At 61.9% G+C, this 21,342-nt stretch overlaps 4 protein-coding genes across 6 annotated transcripts; 2 read left to right on the top strand and 2 right to left on the bottom strand.

The window, feature by feature from the left end:
* Positions 1 to 50: 50 nt before the first annotated feature.
* Positions 51 to 3,603, top strand: BECN1 (beclin 1). Its single transcript, XM_027895974.1, has 11 exons — positions 51 to 153; positions 239 to 306; positions 395 to 453; positions 749 to 839; positions 1,098 to 1,234; positions 1,402 to 1,596; positions 1,797 to 1,943; positions 2,150 to 2,299; positions 2,387 to 2,447; positions 2,776 to 2,918; positions 3,206 to 3,603. Exons 4-11 carry the CDS (start codon positions 750 to 752, stop codon positions 3,372 to 3,374), a joined length of 1,092 nt encoding a protein of 363 aa, XP_027751775.1. The 5' UTR covers positions 51 to 153; positions 239 to 306; positions 395 to 453; position 749; the 3' UTR covers positions 3,375 to 3,603.
* A 289-nt stretch (positions 3,604 to 3,892) lies between these two features.
* On the bottom strand, positions 3,893 to 6,806 carry CNTD1 (cyclin N-terminal domain containing 1). 3 transcript variants are annotated; one of them, XM_027895975.1, is made up of 7 exons: positions 6,578 to 6,806; positions 6,406 to 6,481; positions 5,984 to 6,158; positions 5,383 to 5,545; positions 5,065 to 5,209; positions 4,585 to 4,681; positions 4,045 to 4,228 (listed from the first exon to the last, which is right to left on the bottom strand). In XM_027895975.1, the coding sequence occupies exons 1-7, from the start codon at positions 6,747 to 6,749 to the stop codon at positions 4,064 to 4,066; spliced, it is 993 nt and encodes a 330-aa protein (XP_027751776.1). In that variant the 5' UTR covers positions 6,750 to 6,806; the 3' UTR covers positions 4,045 to 4,063. The 3 variants fall into 3 exon arrangements, with proteins under 3 accessions (XP_027751777.1, XP_027751779.1, XP_027751776.1); XM_027895976.1 differs by having other exon boundaries at positions 3,893 to 4,228; positions 5,067 to 5,209; positions 5,984 to 6,481; positions 6,578 to 6,623; XM_027895978.1 differs by lacking the exon at positions 6,578 to 6,806 and having other exon boundaries at positions 3,893 to 4,228; positions 5,067 to 5,209; positions 5,984 to 6,493.
* A 192-nt stretch (positions 6,807 to 6,998) lies between these two features.
* LOC114063624 (cytochrome c oxidase assembly factor 3 homolog, mitochondrial) lies at positions 6,999 to 7,687 on the top strand. Its single transcript, XM_027896013.1, has 2 exons — positions 6,999 to 7,214; positions 7,319 to 7,687. The coding sequence occupies exons 1-2, from the start codon at positions 7,007 to 7,009 to the stop codon at positions 7,429 to 7,431; spliced, it is 321 nt and encodes a 106-aa protein (XP_027751814.1). The 5' UTR covers positions 6,999 to 7,006; the 3' UTR covers positions 7,432 to 7,687.
* Positions 7,688 to 7,970: 283 nt separating this feature from the next.
* On the bottom strand, positions 7,971 to 19,789 carry WNK4 (WNK lysine deficient protein kinase 4). The gene is made up of 20 exons (XM_027896010.1): positions 19,367 to 19,789; positions 14,139 to 14,311; positions 13,708 to 13,928; positions 13,457 to 13,614; positions 12,825 to 12,913; positions 12,530 to 12,749; positions 12,151 to 12,454; positions 11,860 to 11,990; positions 11,720 to 11,787; positions 11,496 to 11,637; positions 11,309 to 11,425; positions 11,085 to 11,240; positions 10,756 to 10,810; positions 10,481 to 10,615; positions 9,770 to 10,356; positions 9,447 to 9,543; positions 8,913 to 9,339; positions 8,569 to 8,771; positions 8,373 to 8,470; positions 7,971 to 8,294 (listed from the first exon to the last, which is right to left on the bottom strand). Exons 1-20 carry the CDS (start codon positions 19,772 to 19,774, stop codon positions 8,292 to 8,294), a joined length of 3,792 nt encoding a protein of 1,263 aa, XP_027751811.1. The 5' UTR covers positions 19,775 to 19,789; the 3' UTR covers positions 7,971 to 8,291.
* Positions 19,790 to 21,342: the final 1,553 nt, after the last annotated feature.

Genomic DNA, 21,342 nt, shown 5'->3' with positions numbered 1-21,342 from the left:
GCGGCACCACCGGCACCACCGGCACCGGCACCACCGGCACCACCGGCACCGGCACCGCGCACGTCAGCTTCGTGTGCCAGCGCTGCCTGCAGCCCCTCAAGCTCGACACCTCCTTCAAGGTCCTCGACCGCCTCACCATCCAGGAGCTCACCGGTACCACCGGCGGGGGGGGGGGGGACTGAGGGCCGGGGTGAGGCCCAGGCGCGGGCCCGGCTGATGCCTCCCTTCTCTCCCGCAGCCCCACTGGTGACCGCAGCCCCTGCCCGGCCCGGGGACGCGCGCGAAGAGGAGAGCGCCCTGACGGAGGTACGGAGGGGTCGGGGGCGCGGCGGCGGCGGCGGCGGCTCCGCCAGGCCCCCACCACCACCGGTGACGGTGCCCCCCTTGCCCCCAGGAGGCCTTCGCGGAGAACCGGCAGGATGGCGTGTCCAGGAGGTTCATCCCTCCAGCCAGGTACGGGCGCTGCCGCCGCGCTCCCAAGCCGGGCCCAGCCCGGCTCGGAGCCCGCCGGACCTTAGAGCCTCCCCCGCGGGATCCCCGTGGCCCTCGGGCTGCTCGGCAGTTCTAACACAGAACTGCTCATCGCTCGGGGGGCTGCTCCCCAGCTGTGGGTCAGACCCGGTAGAGCCCCCAAAACACGGGATTGGTCCCCCTGTGTGCTCCTCCCCACTCCTGGCCCAGCCCCAAGGCCAGGTCTGGCACTGGGGCTGCCTCCCTCGGCACTCACCTCAGTAATGTTCTTTCCAAGAATGATGTCGACAGAGAGCGCCAACAGCTTCACCCTGATCGGGGAGGCGTCGGATGGCGGCACCATGGAGAACCTCAGCCGGAGGCTGAAGGCAAGTGGGACTCGAGCTGGTAAATTTGGGTACTTGTGAATGCAGCATCGGTTTTGCTGGATGCCCTGCAAAACTGAACTGCAGAGTTCCGCAAAGCACTGGCCTTCCAGGGGGGCTTGGTTGGTGAGTAGTTCAGTAAAGCTAGATTGTATTAATCGATATTTGGCCTCCAAAGAAGACTTTGCCGACAGGGGCCGCTGAGAGCCAGCAGGCAGCTGCCTGTAGCCCCACCTGCACTCAGGTGAGCTCTTCCTGCAGGTCACCGGCGACCTCTTTGACATCATGTCTGGGCAGACAGACGTGGATCACCCCCTGTGTGAGGAGTGCACGGACACCCTGCTGGACCAGCTGGACACGCAGCTCAACATCACGGAGAACGAGTGCCAGAACTACAAGTGAGTGATCCAGAGGTAACCCGAGACCAAGCTGTGTAGGTTGAGGCAGGACCAGCACGGAGACGTCAGGGTTGGCAAGAGGTGCAGAGGCTGCCACGGAAGCGAGGACTGGCAGTGGGGCACTTCCTAGGATCCCTGTTTTGGTAATCCTGTCTGCTCTCCTTTAGGAGATGTCTGGAGATACTGGAACAGATGAACGAGGACGATAAGGAGAAGCTGCAGACAGAACTGAAAGAGCTGGCGATGGAGGAAGAGCAGCTGATTCAGGAGCTGGAGGATGTGGAGAAGAACCGCAAGATTGTAGCTGAGGACTTCGAGAGAGTCAGGGCAGAGGCCGAGCGGCTGGAGCAAGAGGAGGCTCAGTGAGTGAACTGTACCTGCAGCTTGTGATGGGGGTTCAAGGCAACAAAGAAATGAGGTTGTAATGTGTGAAACCTGTAAATGTGCCCAGTGGCTTGTCCTGTGCATAAGGGAAGGTGGCCAGACCAAACTGACCCAGAGAGCCATCCCTCTGATGTAAAAAGGTGGCACTTAGCGCTTCTTGTCTTGCTTTTGCTCAAAGGTATCAGAAGGAATACTGTGAGTTCAAGAGGCAGCAGCTGGAGCTGGATGACGAGCTGAAAAGCGTGGACAACCAAATGCGCTACGCCCAGATGCAGTTGGATAAATTAAAGAAAACCAACGTGTTCAACGCCACCTTTCATATCTGGTAACGTGGGCACTGGGACATCGTGTCCATTTGCTTGGAAGCTGCAGTGTGGGGCTGTTTCAGTCACACTGCGTTCAACAGGAGCCCCGTCATGTGTGTGGCTGGCACTGTGTGTGCCGTGCTGCTGGGACACGGCCCCTGTTTGGTTCTTGTGCCGGGAGCTGTTCCCAGCCCAGCACACTTATTTATAATCCCTCTTATCGCAGGCACAGCGGGCAGTTTGGCACAATAAACAACTTCAGGCTTGGCCGCCTCCCCAGCGTTCCTGTGGAATGGAATGAGATCAACGCTGCCTGGGGCCAGACAGTGCTGCTGCTGCACGCCCTGGCCAACAAAATGGGCCTGAAGTTTCAGAGGTACACACAGAACCACACACAGGTCCCTTTACAGCCCAGAGAAAGGCAAGGCAGACTGAGGTGCCTGTGAATCCTGTCTCCTTTCAGGTACCGTCTTGTCCCCTATGGCAACCACTCGTATTTGGAGTCCCTCACGGATAAATCCAAGGTGAGAGATCTGCACAAAGCATGGGACATTGACCTTGAGTGCCCTGGTCACCCTGGGAATGCAGCAAACTTGGTGAATGTGGGGTCCAGGAGAGCTGGCTGCCACAGCTCCTCCAGCATGGTAACATCTCACTCCACATCCTATATCCAGCCCCTGGTTCTGCCAGCCCGTGGTGTTAAAAGTGACAGAACTGCTGAATGACACACCATAGCTGGCTGGAGGCAGGTGATTTGGGGTGGGTGGAGTGATTTGGGATTGGTGGAGGTCAGGAACGCTTGCTGGGCACTGAGACAAAACCAGTCACACTCGCTCTGTGCCTCTTTTCCAGGAGCTCCCCTTGTACTGCTCTGGAGGCCTGAGGTTCTTCTGGGACAATAAGTTTGACCACGCCATGGTGGCATTCCTGGACTGTGTGCAGCAGTTTAAAGAGGAGGTGGAGAAAGGTGAAACTCGGTTTTGTTTGCCTTACAGGTGAGTGTTGCCACGTAACTGTCAAATTAACCCCTGTGTGCTGTCCCCAGCACTGCTTGGTGTTTCAGTCTTGGCTTTCTGGGATTCTTTATCATGTGCACTTAGATTAATTGAAATTTAAAGCCAGCCCCTAAGGTAAAGACCTGAGGCTTGTTAGATTCCCTTTAAAACCAAAGTATCCTTACAGGATGGTATGAATGTCAGGTTGAAAATTTAGTGCTTGATGTCATAGTGAAATTAAATGTTTCCAGGAGGAATGCACTAATAAAACCTTGTGTGTGATACAGGATGGACGTGGAGAAAGGAAAGATTGAAGACACAGGTGGCAGTGGTGGCTCTTACTCAATTAAAACACAATTTAACTCTGAGGAGCAATGGACAAAAGCACTAAAATTCATGTTAACTAACCTGAAATGGGGCCTTGCCTGGGTCTCATCCCAATTCTATAACAAGTAACCATGGTCATAATTTGCCCTGGCAGCTCTGGGTGTCTGCATTAACATTGGAGAAAAGTAAGTTGTCTCTTAATATTAACCAGTACAAAATGTTTACAATACCAAAAATCCACAAGACACTTTATTTAAAATGCCATTATTACAAGTAGTTTATAGAAAAGCAATATGCAAAGTTGTATCATTGAGTTGAACAGAATAAACTCAGCTATTAAATGGACGCTAAACTGGTACTTTTGGGGTTTATGGCCAATGTTATAAACACAGGGAATAACATGGAAAAACTCCCAGAACTCTGCCTGGTCATTAAAGAGTAATTACAGCGTGAAATAAAGTATTTTACAAGGCACATCAGCACTTCTTTGTACCACTGAGTTTAACAAGGTCCGATACCACTTAAAAGAGTTTGTAACCCCTCCTGCACCCTCTTCCTGCACAGGGCTGCACTGAGGAAACACTAAAACTGTTCCTCAGTCTGAGTGCTTTCCTTCAGCACTGCCTGGCACAGCACAAACCCTGACACTTAAAGGATTCTGTCCTAGTCACAATGCTGGTCGTTACTGGCTGTGGTAGGGCAAGAGCAAAAGTGCTCCAAGCACTGGCAGAGAGGAAACAGTCACAAGCAGCTGGAGACAGGGATTTTAGAAAAGCAGCAGGTGGAGACAGCACAGCAGAGTTCCAGACAAGGTGGTTCTATTTCAGGGGCAGAATCCTGCCCTTGGGAGCTTTGGCCCCACAGCTCCCGTGGTGCTGCCTGGGCACGGTGCTGCTGCCCAGGATGCGCCTCAGCACCGCGTACGAGAACTCCAGGATGCTCTGTGGAGTGATGCCAGTGATACAGTTCAAATGCTCCACAACCTGCAAGCAGAAAAGATAAAGAGTGCCTAAAGGCCATGAGTTAACAGCCCAAGTAGAGTAACTGCTCCCTGGGCACGTCTCACAGGGAGTTGTCCCATGGGATTGCTTCTCTACCTGCCAGCAAAACGCTTCCTGGCTGTGAAGCACTGAAGGCAAGGACACGCACCAGTGGCAGCACATGCTGCACCACACCACGGCCTCCTGAGGCCCAGGAGCTTCCTGCTAAAACCCCTGAGATGTTCCCTCCCTCGTGCCACTGCCAGCACAGCCCCACCTATCTCCTGGCTGCGCCGAAACAGATAAACCACCCTGGCGGCGTGTTCCTGTAGAGCCAACACGTCCAGCAGCGACTGTACCTGATCCCAGTGCCCAGGGCTCAGGATGAACACGCCCGTGCTGATGATTCCAACAGCCAAGAGCATGAAATCTTCCTTCACTGTCAGAAACTTGGCCCTGCAGAAGGAGAAGTGTGTTCAGGTGTAAAGTGCCGCTTCACAGCTCAAAAGCACCTGCTGCTGCAGTTGCCACAGCCCAGGACACGCTGGCTTATTCAGGCCAACCCAGGCCTGACCCTGGGAGCTGGAACTGATAGTGCATGGCTAGACCTGCATGACCAACTAAAACACTTTCCTTGCCCCTGAAGCAGCTGTGAGAGAAGCACGTTGCAGTGAACTGCTGTATTAAAGAAACAACGCTGAAAGCCCCCCAAATTAATTTTTTTTTTTCGAAAGATGCCCCCAAAAATGGCACCATGGGAATTAATGCTACTATTCATTAGCTTTTCCTTAGGGTTTTGATTTCAAAGGGTTTTTTTAAGTCATAGGTAAGACCCTTACACCTGCAGCTTGTTGGGTGTGGAGTTTTCGATGGCGATCTTCAGCAAAGTGTCGTAGATGGTCTCTCTGGTCAGGTAGCAGAAGTCCAGCAGCTGCACACACATTTGGTGCAAGGGTTTAGCAGGAAGCAAGCACCCATTGTGTCCTGGCAGAGATCACACCGTCAGCCCAACATTTCACTGGAAAGTGAAGCCCTGGACAATCTGAACAGTTCCACGTGCAAAAATCTCTAATGAGATGTTTTGGTTCAGATCAGCACCAGCTCTATTACCTTTTTTAAAAAGCTTCCTTCCCATTCTCTTTGATTGATATTCTCACCTAGAACCTCCAGAAGCAATTCCACGTAGGCCAACGGATTGGACACGTTGATGTGGAAGTGCAGAGTGTTTAAAACAGCAAGCTCTGACTCCAGCAACTCCTGTTTAGTGTAGGAGTATTTCAAGGACTGCAGAAATTTTAAAGCTTTGTCACTGGTCACTCTCTGAAGAGGAAAAAAGAGAAAAGGCATCTTCCAGGCAGTAAGGCCCTTGGCAGGAACCAAGTGCTCCCTCACCTCCCTCCTCCCACTGAGCGTGAGGCTGCGACTCCCCGGCCTGCCCTTTGAGCCGGCGTGAGAAACACAGCCTGGACCTTTCCCACAGTTTTCCTCAACTCCATAAACCATCCCCAGGCAGGTGTGAACCCCTGCAGCCACACAATTCTTGACAACCAGGGGGCTAAGTGTTTCCTGCCCCTTTTTTCCCCAGCACTGGGCACAAATCGTCACTGGGCAAGTGGCAATTTGCCTGCCCTGGAGGGAATGTCATGTCTTTCGCGTTTCATTATTGTCTCTCAGAGAGAAAAATCTATTTTTAAGAGAGGTGAACACAGTGCAGATTGAACCCCACTGCTAGAGCAAGGACAGGCCGAGCTGGCTTACGCTATAGTGCAGGGAGAGTTTGCTCGCGAGCTGAATGCACGACACGAGTCGCAGGACAAAGGTGTTGACTATCTCATCCCTCACAGAGCTCCAGGTGCTCCCTTGTCCTTGGGCACCACCTTTAACACTCCCACTGGAGGACTCCCACATCTGCTCTACCTGCTTGATCATAAACCTGCAAAACCCACAGTTGCTCAGAGCACAGTTGTCTTTTTTGCTGAGAAGAAGGAAGAGAGGCAATTCCACATATATTCAGAGTATACACAGAGCTGGTAATGTGGATTAAATGGATGAAGAGACAGAGCACACACAGACATCGTGTGTAGTTTGGGTGAGGGGACAGAGCAGGACAGGGCAGGACAGAGCGTGGGCAGCGCAGCCAGAGAACACGAAACACACCAAGCGTTCCGCGCTCTTGTTACCTTTCGAGCAACTCGACTGCTTGGTACCTCGTTGATTGGTCCAAGTGCCATTTTTCAGACAAAAGGAATACAAATTCTGCAAAGAGCACAGCAGCCACCGGTTCAGTCTCCTGAAGCTCACTCGCACAGCTGTGACCCACCCCGGGGTCCGCTGCGGCCGCGTCAGCCTCACCCACGATCCGCGTGTCCTTGAAGCTCCCGGCGTGCTCCGGCAGCTCGCTCAGGTACCGCTCGTTCTCCGTGGCCAAGTGGATCAGCGCGTCCTCGATGATTTCGGGAGCGACCCCGCTGAACACGGGGCCCGGGTCACGGCCGTAGGGCTCCGCGGGCACGGGGGACCCCATTTCATTCAGCGGGTCGGGGGGGGCCGAAGCCACAATGACGCCAACGGTTCCACCAGCCCCACAGAGCCCCGGCAGCACCCCCGGAGGCACCGCTGGGAGGGCCGGGCCCGCCGGTGACGCCGCGCCCGGGGCAGGGGCGGGTTCGGGGACGGGCCCGGGGCGGGTTCGGGGACGGGCCCGGTGGCGGCCGGCCCAGCCCACGCCACGTGACCCGCGCTCCGCCAATCAGCGGCCGCAACGTCACTGCGGGGGAGAAGATGGCGGCGCCGGAGGGACCGGGCACGGCGGCGGCGGCGGAGTTCGCGAGGCGCATCGACCCGGCCCGCGAGCCGGGGCTCAGCCCCGAGCAGCGCCGCCTCATGGCGCAGGTGGAGCACGCCCAGCGCCAGCGCGTCCTGCAGCGCCGGCTGCGCGGCCGCAACACGCTGCTGGCGCTCGGCATCGGCGCGCTGACTCTCGGTATCTGTATCCTCCGGGGCCGAGCCGGGCCGGGCCGGGGAGGGGCCGGGGCGGGGCCAGGGCGGGGCACCGGGACTGCGCCCGCTGCTTTTCCTTAACCCCTCCCGCGGACGGGTACACCTTCTACTCGGTGTCTCAGGAGCGGTTCCTGGACGAGCTGGAGCAGGAGGCGGAGGCGGCGCGGGCGCGGGCTCGGGCTCGGGCCGAGGGAGCGGCGAGCTGAGCGCGGAACGCCCGGCCCGGCCCGGCCCGGCCCGTGACTGAGCTGCTGTCCCCGCGGGGCTGGACGGGCCTCGAGCCCAGGGCAGCCGTGCCCCGGGGGTTCGGGCCTGCCCTGTGCTCAGCGTGGGCCTGGGGAAGGTCCCAGGAGCTCCCTGCGGGCACCCCCAACCCCGGGGCCTTTGCTGGGTTTGTACCCGTGGGAACGACAGGGGTACCCAGGTCCCACCACTCCTCCCAATAAACCCTCTGACTGGAAACTGTGTGACTGCCCGTGGAGCAGCTGCTGGGCAGAGCCCGGCTCAGGATCTCACCCCCACGGGGGGCTGCTGGGGTGGGATTTTCTGTTCCGCTCTTGATTGTGGCGCAGCGAGGCCAGCGGCCCCTGGTCCTGCCCAGCAGACACACACACACACACTCCATGTGTATTCAATCCATGTTTATGAAAATGCCTTCTGCACACCAGTTCTTAACAAAGTGCTCCTGGATCCTGCAGCTCCATCCTGTGACAGGGCCGTGGGGAGCTCGTCCTCACAAGGGGAGGGGGATGGAGATTGGCATGATGCAGGGCTGGGCCGAGCAGGGGCTCCAGGGTGGGCTCAGCTCAGTAAAGCCACAAGAGGTGGGGACATCTGGCACACATCCTCCAGCAAAGGGGCTGGGGACAGCGGGGAGGGCACAGGGTTGGAGGTGGGACAGACTTGCCCCCAGCCAGCTGCGCTGCCCCTGTAGAGCCCACAGGGTGCCCACCACAGGTCCGAGTTGCCTGGGGCTGGCACTGATGTCCAGGGGCTGCAGGAGCTCTGCCCCAGGGCCTCAGGCACTTGGATGAGGTAGTTCTTGAAGTCACTGCTGGCCAGCTGGCTACTGTGGAGAGAGGTGACCATATGAGTCAGGAGCGTCCCAGGATCACCCCTCACCCTTACCCCTCACCCTCGCCCCTACCACGCGGCCGAGGTCGTCGGCGAAGGTCACGCCCTTGCTGAGCCGCTGCTCCTGCGAGCCGGTGCTGCTGCCGCTCAGCGAGTTACGGCGCATGATGCCTGCGGGGACAGCGGCCCTGAGCGGGGGCAGCAACCCTACAACACCCACCCCGCAGACCCCACCCAGCGTGGGGCTCTGTGGGGAGCGGGGCTGTCACCTGCGGGCTGTGCCAGCTCCAGGCGCTGCAGGCTGTTGCGGCGGGAGGGGTTGAAGCTGCCCTTGGAGAGGCGGCGCTGGCGGCTGGACAGCATCGCGGCGGGGGAGACGATGCCCAGCGGCGGCTGCTTCCCCATCCGCAGGTACAGCTCCTCGATCTCCTTCTTCTGGGCGCTCTGCAGCAGCTGCACCTCGGCCAGGTGCCTGAGGAGGAGGGCACGGCGTGTGGCAGCAGGGCCTTGGGCGAAGGAGCGTCGCCCTCCCACCTGGGGTGGGTGGGAGGACCTGTCCCCTCCCGCAGGCCCCGCATCAACCTCCTGGGGTGCATCCCACCCCCCTGCTCACTTCTGGCGCAGGTTCTGCAGCTCCTCCCAGATCTCCTCGTCCTCGCTCTCAGTGTCATCGCTGCTCATGTAGGTCAGGCTGCGGGGGTAGCTCAGCCACACCTGGCTCAGCACGGCCTGGGGGGTGCTGTCTGTGCCCTCCTCCCCAGGGCCTTCCTGGTCGCTCTCCAGCGGCGCCACTGGCACCGTGCCCTCCTTGGCCGGTGCCTCCTCAGCCTTGGCTTCCTGCTGTGCTACCTCCAGCACCGCATCCGAGTCATTGCTTGAGCTGTGGCCCGTGTCGGGGGCCATGGGAGGTGGGGAGGCACTCGCTGCTGGCCCCACTTGCTGCTCCCCCTCACTGCTGCTCCTGTCTGGCACGGGGGAGGGCGCAGCCAAGTCCTTGGCTGGTATCACCTGGAACCGGCCTAGCATCTGGGGCTTGGCTTCTGCTGGGCACAGGGGCAGCTGGTGGGGTTGAGGCTCATGGGCGGGAACATCATGTGCCCCGGCATGGGCACGGCCCCAGTGCAGCCCCAGCCCTGCCCCACCTCACCTTCCTTGATGGGTGAGAGCCGGGCCATGGTCTCGGCAGGGGCCGGCGACTCCGACACGATGAGTGAATGGCTGGGCTTGGGGACACCGGGCGGCACCTGCGGGACCTGAGCGCCATCAGCTTCCCCACCCCATGTCCCCCCACATCTCCTGTTCCCCCAGCACTGCTCCTGTGCCCTGGGACCCACTGTCCGCTCAGTCCCCCCTGTATCCCAGTGGCTCCACAAGCCACGAGGCTTCCTGTTCCCCAGCAGCTACCACCCAAATCCCCCTGGGAGCTTCACCTCAAGCAGCCTTGGGGAACCTTTGCAGCCACACACTCACCGTGCTGCCCTCTGGGCTCCCTGGCGTGGATGAGCTCAGCGGTGGCGGGGGACTACTCGTGACCTCGCTGTCTGTGGGGCACACTGGGGATGGGGCTGGGGATGGGAAGGATATGGGCCCCCCGGCAGTGGAGACATCAGCCCCTGGTGACTCCTGGATCCCACTGCCAGCCAGGACTGGCTTGACTGTGCTGGTGGGGTCGGGGTAGACAAAGCGCGGGGCCCCCAGGGCAAGACTCTGTGGCCGTGGCATCAGTGGGGGGTAGAGGTGCCCACCCGAGCTGGCAATGGGGGAGACAGTGGGCAGCAGTGTTTGGGCCACGCTCATCACTGCCAAGGAGAAGACGTTGGCCAGGGACAGGAGGGGGGTGGTGGGGGACCAGGGTGTGCTGGTCACAGGGGGGCTCAGGGGGCTGCTGAGCTCAGAGGGGACAGGGGACGTAGGGAGAGGCTGTGGGGACACAAGGGCTTGGGGCAGGGCCGGAGGGACAGGCCCTTCTGGGGTCCTTGTGGGGGTCTGTGGGAACAACGGTGACGACGGGAGCCAGGAGGGAGCCATCGAGAAGAGGGGCCAGGTCTGCACGGAGCCTGCAGAGAGAGGAGTATCAGGAGCAGCTCCCGAGTGTCACCTCCTCCCCAGCCCTGGCACCCCAGAGCCTCGAGCTGGCAGCCCTGGTGCGATGGACACGCCTGGCCCTGCCAGTGCCGCTACCTGTGGGGGCCTCCAGCAGCGCTGGGGCTGCCAGAGCCTCTGCGGGACCAGCCAGGTCGGTCTCTGATGGGGAGCGGCTCAGCGACGGCAGGACAGGAGACTGCTCAGAGAGTCTGGGACTGGCACAGCTCAGGTCTGCAGCACAAGGGTGACAACCAGGCTCAGCCAGGGCAGGACATGCCCCGTGAGACCCCCCAGGCTTGGCTGAGGCCATCCCCTGCCCTGCATGGGGCTTGGTGGGGATAAGACGGGCCCATGAGGAGGCACAGACATACCACTGAGCGAGGATGAGGAGATGGAGCGCGAGAGCCCCTGCAGCTGCAGGTCCACCTGCAAGGAGGAGGAGCTAAGCCCAACACTGGGGCAGAGGCCCCAGCCAAGCTGTGCTAAGCCCCACCCTGGCCCCACCACCTGAGGAGACAAGAGCTGGAGGCTGTGCCAGGCAGGGGACCACCACCACTTGCCACAGCGGTGGGCAAGTGACCACAGGAGGACCCTGTATGCCAGCCCCCTCCCCCAGGGCTCTCTGGGACCAGGCAGCACCCCCAGCCACACTCAGCATCAACAGCTTTGCCAGCACTGGAAGGGCCGGGCTGGCACTCACGGGGCTGCCCACGCCACCCTCAGCCTCGGGGCTCCTGGGCAGCTCGGCGCCGCTGCGCCCGTCCTTGCGCAGCAGGGTCTCCACGCGGTGGATGATGTCCCGGATGCGGCTGATGAAGCCATCCCGCTCTGACTTGAGAATGAACTCATTGTGGACCTGGGGGCAGAGAGGCTGGTCAGCGGCTGGCACAGGCAGGCAGGCCCTCACCCTCACCCCGCACTCACCATGACAGCTGCGATTTCCTCCGGGTTGTCCCCATCCAGGTCAAACTTGAAGGTCACCATTTTGTTGTTGTAGGTCTGAAGCTGGCACTCTACCACCCGGTCGCTCTTGTCGGAGATCTGTGGGTGGCAGGGCTGGCTCAGCCTGGGAGCGCCTGCCTGGCACCCGCCCGGCACCCGTGGCACTCACGTTGGTTATGCGCAGCCTGGACCGGGCTCGGCGCCGCAGCAGCTTCCCCGAGGCTCGCTTGGGCGGCAGCTTGGCGCTCTGCTCGCTGGCTGAGAGCCCCTCGCAGCCATCGCTCATGCCCGACGCCACATCCGAGGTGTAGCTGCAGGAAGCCCCAGGGCTGGAGCGTCGGCCTGGCTGTTCCCAGGTGCCACGCTCCCCATCCAGCCCCCGCCCAGCCTCACCTGTCCACCGGGGAGGAGAAGCCGCTGGCAGGGGGCAAGCGCTCTGTGGGCAGCTGCACCGCGATGCTCTGCGGGGAGAGGGCGGGGTGAGCCGGTGCCACAGCCACCCTGACCCCCCACACCCACGGGGCCTCACTCACCGTGGGGAAGCAGCGCACGGGCCGGGTGGGAGGAGGGCTGGCAGGGTCCCCAGCCACAAAACGGCGGTGGGCCAGGTCTGGGGAGTCCAGGAAGCCGGAGGAGCTCAGGTATCCATCTGTCTCACAGTCGGCTGTGGAGGAGTGCTGGCATGAACCAGAGCAAGTCCCCTCCCTGCTTGGGTGCCTGGGAAAGGGCTGTGGGGCTGGGAGAAGGAGAGGGACCCCTCACCCACCTCCCACCCCAGGTCCCCTGCCGCCCACCCAGCTGTCGCCCACCCAGTGCCTACGCACAGGTGGCCGAGGAGTAGCTGGTGTGCCGGTAGGCAAAGTGCTGGTGCTGGTCGGCCTCGGGCTCCTCAGGCTCCAGGGGGAAGGTGCTGCTGAAGACGGAGTCCCTGGAGCCAGGGATGGCTGGGGCAGGCGCGGGGGCACCAGGTGGCCGTGGGGACTTGAGCTCCTCCTCCGGCTCCGCAGGTGACGGCGCATCCTGGGCACGCTTCAGCTTCTCCCGCTTGCGCTTGATGGCGACCACTCGATCCCGCACTGCCTTGGCCACCAGTTTGTAATCGGCCTCACAGATGAAGCCCAGGACCACCTGCAGGGAGGGGGCTTGTCACTTTGGGGTGCAGGGACCCCGCAGCACCCAGGGCTCCCTTGTTCCCATCCTCACCATCTCCTGGGCCACTTCCTCTGCTACATCCTTGTAGAGCTCAAAGAGGAACTCGATGGCGTTGTTGTCCTTGTATTTGCCGTGCAGCTTCTTTGTGTCGTCCATCCGCAGCCAGAGCTTGAGCCCAGACTTGACACCGTCATCCTCCTCAGCCAGCTCCACATGCACCCCCGTGTCCTCCTGGAAGAAGGAGTGCTCCAGCAGGTCCTGGATGGTGTACCTGCAGGGGACACAGCTCAGCACGGGCTGGGGGCCAAGGGGGACCGTGCCACCCAGGCCCCCGCTCTGACCCCACCTCTCATTCTTGTCCATGCGGATGCAGCCTTCGATAATCTCCTTCAGCTCTGGCACCTTCACCTTGTAGAAGCTGCTGGGCTTCAGGCCCTGGGGGTGATGAATGTCAGCACCTCCTTCCGTGCCAACTCGCCACAGTGCTGGGCTCCCAGGGTCCAGGGAAGAACCAGCCCAGGGCCCCACTGGTGCTGCAGCAAGTCCCATGGCCAAGCCACGTGTGCCTGCACGAGCCAGGATGCCCTGGGGCTCTGGGTTTCCACCCCAGCAGGCAGGAGCTGGCAGGAACTGGCTGTGACCGGCCAGGGCAGACGCCGCGCCCCAGGCAGGGGGTGGCCAAGCAGACCTGCTCCTGTTCCACCCCATTAATGTGCTGGCAGTGCCTGGTGTAGGGCGAGGGACACAGGGTCTGGCCAAGCCGTGGCCCCCCCACCACCCACAGCTCCGTGCCCCAGCGCAGCAACCCCTCACCGGCCAGACTATCTTTAGCCTCTCGCACAACCTTCCCGGTGACACATTTTGGGCAGCAGCAAGGCCTGGCAGCTTCAGCTGACTGTCCCCCCCCTCCCCGCCCCTTGTCCTGGCTCCTGCAGCATCAGCCAGCAGCGTCACCCACGCCTGGGGCTGGGGCCTCACCGAGGTGACCTTGCGGTAGATCTGGGCAGCGTTCTGGCACTCAGAGTAGGGGTACTCCGAGGTGGCCATCTCCAGCATGCACATCCCGAAGGCGTAGACGTCCACGGCCTCGTCGTACTTCTCCTCGTACATCTCTGGTGCCATGAACTCGGGGGTGCCTGGAGATGGCAGTGCAGCTCAGTACCCCCCGGGGGAACCCACCCTCTGCAGCCCCCCCAGCCCCTGAGAGCCCGGCCTTGCTGGGACCCCACCTATGACACTCTTAGCAAAGGAGGCTCGCTTAAGTGTGGCCAGGCCCAGGTCCCCAATCTTGACTGAACCCGTGGGGCCCGTGATGAAGATGTTGTCACACTTGAGGTCACGGTGGATGATGGGGGGCGAGCGGGTATGCAGGAAATGCAGCCCCTTGAGGATCTGCCGGCTCCAGCGCTGCAGCACCTTCAGCTTCATCTCCTTAAACCGCTTCAGGTACCTGCCAGGGACCAACAGGGCTCAGACCCTCAGAGCTCAGACCTGCGGGGCTCGGATCACACCCCAACCCAGGCCCAGCCCACCCTCCTCCTGCTGCCATGCCAGGGCTATCCAGACTCAGGTGCCCACACGGGGCAAGCAACAAAGAGCATCTCAGCAGGGACCTCACCCTCCCTCCCCTGCACACCCCAATCCAGCGGTCCCTGCTCACGTTTTCAGGGTGCCAGATGTCATGAGCTCTGTGACTAGCACAATGCAGATCTGCCCTTTGATGGTTGACTTCCAGGAGTCGTAGAAGCGAACGATGTTGGGATGCTGCAGCCCCTTCAGCATCTCCACCTCCTCGCTGAACCGCTGCCGCTCTGTCTTCGACAGCTTCCGCGTCTGTGGGAGCCATCAAAGGGGTGAGGGGGGCACGTGGGGTCCTGCCGAGCACAAGGGGGTGCCCCGGCCATCCAGTCCCCAATCCCCCTTCCCCACGTACAAAGCAGCAGAGGCTGCTGTGACCCCAGCACAGAGCCGGGGTCAGACCTGCTGTCCCCCGGGACTCAGGGCTGAAGCCGTCCCGGAACGTGGCTTCCCTCCACCCTCCTCCCTCCGCCCCCCGCTCTGGGTGTGTGCACAACAGATGGGACACCGAGAACCTCGAGTACTTCCCCGCTGTCCTGTGCTGGGGCCGCCCATCCCTCCCCTCGCTCAGCCCCCAGCCGGAGCCCACCCCCTCCCCACAGGACGGAGGACCCCACCCTGCAGCCGCCCTGCAGAGGGGACACGCGGGGGTTCTGCAGCGACTGCTGCCATCCTGCTCTGTGCAGACCCAATGGCCACGGCCCTTCTGCCCCTGCCGGGGCACCAAGCTCTGCGTGGCGGGGTGCCGGGACAGCCTCAATGAGGCCTTTGTTGGGGAAAGCAGGCGGGGGAGGCTCCAGCCCAGGTTTTTCCATGTTCCTCCTGCTCGAGTTAATTAAACTGGAAACCGAAGCCGAGGGTGCTGAGTGGAGCTGGGGTCGGGGCCAGCGGAGGGGACGGACTCCTCGTCCTGGAGGGACACAGCCCAAGAGTGCAGGGAAGAGTGGAGCTGACTGAACAGAGCTAGAGGAGCCGGATCCTGCCCTGAGCGGGGCAGCTGCGAGTGCCGAGCCCTGGGCAGGGGCAGGAGCATCGACAGCTCCACAGGCTGGGGTCCCGATGAGCTCAGCTGCTGCACAGCCTGGGGGCCTTCCAGCTGGGACCCCTGCCCAGCCCGTGCTCGGGGGCAAGGAAACCAGAGCTGCCATGGAGCTCCCACCGCCAGCGCTGCCAGAGCCATGCTCAGCCCCTTGGCCGGTGGCCGCCATCCATCAGCCCCAGCAGCTTTCGTAACATTTTCATTGCATCACAGGTGGCCCCACGGCCGGGCTGGAGCCGCTTCATAATCCCCCCTGCATTTAACACACGCTCAGGGACCGGCTCAGCCCAGATGAGAACCTGAGCCTGCTGCAGTGGGATGAATGGGACCTTTCATACGCGGGGAGGAAAACAGCGCCCGAACCCCTGCGTGGCCAGCAGCAATCACCGACTGCCCTGCCCAGCGCCACAGCCCCCATCACGCCCTTCGGCTCCCCACTGCCCACAGAGGAATCCAGAGGCTTCGCTGCACCCCTCAAAACCTGCAAGGGCACGAGGAAGCTGTGAACAGGGGCAGAGAGGGAGTTGTGGGTGGCCACGGCTCTCCCAGCTCAGTGAGAGCAGACCCCACCTGAATCATTTGTGCCAGCATGGCCCCCATTGTGCCACCCCCAACCCCAGGCAGGACCCCAGCACAAGGCCACCTCTCCCAGGGTGCCTGGAGCAAAGTCTGGGGGAGCTGAGCGTGTCCCTTAAGCCCGTGCCAGGGCTGCTGGGCTCACCTGGCACCGCTCCTCCCGCATGACCAAAGTGGCAGCCGCTCCCAGTCCCAGGCATCCCGATGCTCTCCCCACTGATTGTGGGCATCTGTGGCCGGAGGAGCCCCAGGGAGGGCAGGGCAGGCAGGGCTGCCAGCATGGACATGCTGCATGGCACGGGCACACCACGTCCTCTCCTGAGAGCACCCGCACAGGGCGGAGGAGAACACTGGGAATGGTGGTGTGGGGACGGTGAGGAGCTGGTGGCAGTAGTCCAGCCCCATCCTGTGAGCCAGGAGCTGGCTGCCAGAGAGCCCGGCACAGCCAACACCAGGAGCTGAGGCCAGCAAGGGAGAAGGGAGGGCTGGGAAGGGTGGACGAGGATGGCTCTCGCCTCTGCAGCAGGACCTGTCCCCAGCACTTGGCAGTGTTGGTGCTCGGCACACTCTGCAGCACTCACAGGGCTCTCCTGCTCCCACAGCCCTTGGTTGTCCTGCTCCCACAGCCCTCCAGGGCCCTGGCTGCACAGTGGCACTTGCACTGGAGAGTGCCCAGCCATGGCCACAGCACCTCCAGCCACAGGGAGGTCCCAAGCCCCCTGCACAGAAGCCAACTCTACGGCAGCAGTGGGTGCCACTGGCTCACTGCCCAGCCCACAGGTCTGCCCAGCCGAGCAGGGAGCTCCTGCGTGCTCACAGGCATGTGAGCACACACACAAGGTGCCCCACAGCCCCAGGGCTGCTGGCTGAGGTTACCAGTCCAATCTGGGGAGGCACGACAGCACCCGCTGCCCAGGATTCTCCTGCCCACTGGGGAGCCCCAAGGGGTTCCACAGGAAAATCACTCACAGACAGGTATTTACAGCCCAACCCCACTCTGGGCCTCTGGTTTCCTCCCTGCTTCCTCCTTCCCCATTGCCCGCAGCACCTACCACAGAAATAGTCCTGGGCTAAAGCTGGAAAGCACAAACAGCGGGGCTGTGGACACAGGCAGGAGGCACAGACAGATGCTGTGTTCAGGAGTAGGGGGCAGTGGAACGAGGGGATGGGGTTGGGCAAGTCCCCAGAGGGGTCTCACAGGAAGACTGGACAGGCAAAAACCAGACTACAGTTCGCCAGGCTCTGAGGAGGGAAGGGCAGGGCGAGGACAGTAGGGAGAGCTGGGATTTGGGACTGGGACCCATCACAGCAGCTGAACAAGGCTCGCTGGTGCAGAACAGGTCAGGCCTGAGGTTAGGTATTCATTTGGAATTGAAAGGCAATAGAAGGAGAACTGTGAAGTGCACAGGACAAAGCTATTTTTAAAATGGCAGAACCACAACCACTTTTATTTGCGGTTCCAAATCCCATATTTGTGTCACAGTGTCCAACTCTTTGCATGATTGCTGAAAAAAACAAACTTCTGAAAGTCTGCCTCTGTGCCCCCAGCCCCTTGTGGGACATGGATTTGGGGACAAGAGACACTGGATAAAGAGTGCTCAGTGGGACAAAGCCAAATAGGGGGTGGGGAGGGGAGAGGGCTGGGGCAGAGGGGTGGAGGGAGAGGTGTAGGGGCAGCACTGGGGGGGAGCAGGGTTGGGGCTGCCCACAGGGATCTGGTTGTGCTCCCCTGGCAAGGTGTAGGCCAAGGAGAGCCAGGTCTGCCAAGGTCTACAACACCGTGGGATGCTCACAGGAGGGTCCCTGCCAAGAGCTCAGCTTAGACCCCGGCCTCTCTGCACCCACCCCCTGCCAGCTCCCCTGAGACCAAGTGAGTGGCTCCTGCCGCTCCTGCCTGGCTGACTCGCTGGACCAGCAGTGGGACCAGCATGTGCCTGCTGGATTGAGGCACAGGAGCATTCTGCTTCCCAGCTTCCTTTCCCCCACCTGGATAGCGCGGCCTCAACAAATGACCAGCGCTGCCCATGTGCAGCTGCAGGGGTGAGCAGGAGGGCAGGGAAGGAGATGTGCTGCCAGTCCCACTGCACACGCCAGGTGCCAGCGCAGGGGAGCTGGGGCACGGCTGTGACACGGGGCTGAGACCCGCAGGGAGGGACACACAGCCAGCCGAGTGGGAAGCACCGGGCACGGCTGACTCATCCAGAGGAGTCCTGGGCTCACCAAGGAGAGCCTATCCTCGGCAGTAGCTGCCACCCAAAGGGACATGGGACTCAGCAGAGGTCAGGGACATTTGGACGGAGCCGTGGGGCTGTGTGAGGGTGGGAGAACCGAGTCGGCTCCGGACTGAACTCTCAGCAATTCTGTGCAACCCATGAGGCAGGGGCCAATCCTCACCTCCCTCGCTAAGAGGCTACAGTCAGTCACCCAGAAACCACCCATCTCTCTCAGGATCTCTTCTTGCTCTGCTGGGCTGCAGCCACCCCGAGGACCCAGCCCAGGCAGACACCTGCCACTGCACCGAGCTTTTAGGAACAAGACAACAAACTCGCAAGACATGTTTTTCTGTGTCAACAAGGACTTGGACCTTCCCACCACAGCAGCCATCCCGGGGCCAGGAGCCTGTGGGAGACTTTGGACTTCACCAAAGCCCTTCCCCAGGGGCTTCAAGGAGAAAAGGGAGCCCCGTGGCACAGCTCTCCTTGTGCAACTCCACGGGCAAGATCAGCCCCGTCAAAACCAGCATCCCACTGTCTGCATGAGGCCGTAGGGCAGCAAAGGGGATGGTGGAATATGTCAGCAGAGAGGAACGCTCCTCAGAGACCTGGAAAACCACAGGTAGCTGCTCCCAGCAGAGAGCCCCTGGCAGCACCACAGAAACCACACACAGGTGCCCATGGACTCTACTTCAGCAAAGGTCAAGCAGGCAGAGCACACCAAGGTCGTGTTGTACCCTGGTCCCAACTGACACCCAGCCCCCACCTGCTGCAGGCACGTGCTCCAGAGCAAACCAAGGGCTGTCGGAGCAAACCTCGGAGTCATTTCCAGCACTGGCACAGACATGTGGGCAGGGAGGGCATTGCTGCCCTCCCAGGGGAAAATCTGCAAGCTGGTGGGCACCAGAAAGGCGGAGGGTTGTTCAGCCCCAGCAGCTCATCCTGGATCCACCTGTAAAGCCCCAGAGCAAGGGACTGGCACCAAGAGGTTGGGTCCCCTGGCATGCTCCAAAGCACAGGCAGCAAAAAGGCAAACGGAAAACAGCACGTGATGGGCAGGAGGGCCAGGAGCGGCGGTGCTAAGCAGGAGTCTGGGCCCGGGCCAGGAGCCCCGCGAGGCACCAAGGCGCTGGCAGCGATGGGCACAGCACAGGACAGCGAGGGGAGCCTGTGCCCAGACACAGGCCCCTGCCTTGCCTGGCTGCTGTGGCCCGACTGGCTGGTAGTGCCTGGCAGAAGTAGGGGCTCGAGAGTCCCTGCTGTGACCAGAACAGGCTCCAGCCCAGGAAGGTGCCCCAAGGGTCCCGCACAGCTTTCAGGCAGGCAGCAAGGGGCTCAGGGCTGGGGGCCTGCACATGCCAGGGAAACTGGACAGAGAAGGGGTCCAGTGACCCCTCTCGAGCCCCTTGCCCCGGGGCAGGGGTCTGCGGGTGCGGGTAGAGCGCGGGTTGGCAGGGGCGGAGGCGCTGGCAGGGGCCGTACCTGCAGCTCGCACCAAGCCACCTCCACGGTGGTCTCCGTGTCCAGCCCCTTGTAGACGGTCTTGAAGGAGCCGCGGCCAATCTCGATGTCGAACTTGAGGAACCGGCCGTCGGGGGAGGTGGCGACCGCCCGCGTCTCCACCTCCTCGCTCTCCGTCTCCTCCGGCTCCCGGAGCCCGGCGACGACCGGCGGCGGCGGCGGCGACCCCCCGCGCACCCCGTCCGGCGCCGGGTACCCCAGAAGCTCCAGCTCGGCCGAGCTGCGCCGGTTAAAACGGGAGGAGGCGCGCCGAGAGTCGCGACCTGAGGGCCGCCGGCTGCGATGAGGGGCCCGTCCGGGAAGCCCCGGCTCCGTCTCCGGCTCCGGTGCGGAGCCGTCGCCCGCCCGCTCCGCCTCGGGCTGGGACATGGTTCCGGCAGCGGCGGGCTCGGCCGCCAGCATCGGCTCAGCCCGGCCGGGGCTGCCGCTCCCGCGCAGCTTCGCACCCGTTGCCGCCGAGACCCCGGAGCCAGGAGGGACCGCCGAGACCCGGCCCGGGCACCGGCCCCAGCCCCGCCGCTGCCCCGCCCGGCGGCACCGCCCCCGCCCCGCACGGGCCCGCCCCCGCACGGCCACCTCCCCCTGCCCGCTCTGCACCACCGGCCCCGCACCGGGCAGGGGCCCCGCACCGGGCACCGACATCGCTCCGGCCAGCGGCCCCGGGACGGCTCCCAGCGCTGCGGCTGCGGACACGGGCTGCGCGCAGCGGGCGAGCGCCCCGGCATCACACCCGGCCGCCCCGCCGGGCAACGGAACCGTGGGCATCCCTCCGGGATGCGGGGTGTCCCCTCCCGGCCGGGGGTCACTGCCTGGCGCCCATCCAGGGCCGCGCTGCCGTGGCTGCCCAGAGGGATCATGCCCTCCCCTCCCCGCAGAGCAGCCCCTCTCCCGCTGCTCCTGCGGGGCTCCGAGGCCGCTGTGACCGACGGAGTGGGAAAGCGCCTGGTTTAGACGTTTCCCAGGAGTTTCTGACTCCGGTCACGGAGCAGCGTGTCCGGGAGCAGCCGCGTTCCGCTGCCTGGTCACGAGTCCCCCCACGGCGCCCCAGACAGCCCCCGCTCGGGTTCACTACAGTCTGAAATCCTGAAGTTAGGGTCACGCAAATAGGAAGAGTCGAAGGTGTGTGTCAGCCCCGCGGGAGCCAACAGCCGGACAAGAGCGTGTTGTCTCTCCAGGCTGAAGGAGGAGGTTGTTCTGCCGGTGAGGCTGTTTACACAAAACACAAAGCAATTGAGGCCACTGCTAATTTCTTTTCCCTGAGGTCAGATTGTTTCTACTCAACGATACCGGAAACATTAAGGAATGGATCTCCACGGGAGCGCTGCCATTTCCTCCTAAACGCTAACCTGGCACCCACAGTGTGACGCCAGGCAACTGGGGCTGCTGACCCGAAGTTCGGCTGTGGCCACGTCCGACACGACTGCTCCCCACAAATCCCTGGCGGCAGGAGGAGGGAGAAGCATTTAATGAGATGTGGTTCCTACAGAAACCATGGCCAAGGTGTGTCTTTCTCGCTGCCGATTTCCCCTCCGCTTCCCCCCCTACATGACCAGTTCTTCCAGCAATGCTACCCGTGCCCCTGTGGGCTAGCTCTGCGGCTGCCCCCACCCAGGGTTCTCTGACAGGGACCCTGCACTGCCTGGGCGCAGGAACACGGCCCAGGCTGGCAGGGAGCCCCTTCTCTCCTGTGAGACACACAGAAACAGGCAAAGATCTCAGCTTGGTTGCTGGCAGGGACATGTCCCCTTATCGAGGCTTTTCATCGTGAAACGAGATGCCTTGGAAGATCCCAGAGGAGCAGGGGAGTATTCCAGTCCAGTGAGGCTCCTGTAGACAGGAGAGGAAATTAGGGGTGATGTTTGCTCCAACTGCTGCCCTCCCGCACCTCCCTGATGAGCGGTCTGAGAAATCCCCTAGTCACCCCTGGCCAAATGCCA

This window comes from Empidonax traillii, unplaced genomic scaffold (genome assembly GCF_003031625.1).
Source record: "Empidonax traillii isolate 1590-97213 ecotype Southwest subspecies unplaced genomic scaffold, ASM303162v1 scaffold476:size613836, whole genome shotgun sequence".
Lineage (NCBI taxonomy): Eukaryota > Metazoa > Chordata > Aves > Passeriformes > Tyrannidae > Empidonax > Empidonax traillii.
The sequence above is the reverse complement of the archived record's forward strand: the minus strand, read 5'-3'. Positions and strand labels throughout refer to the sequence as shown.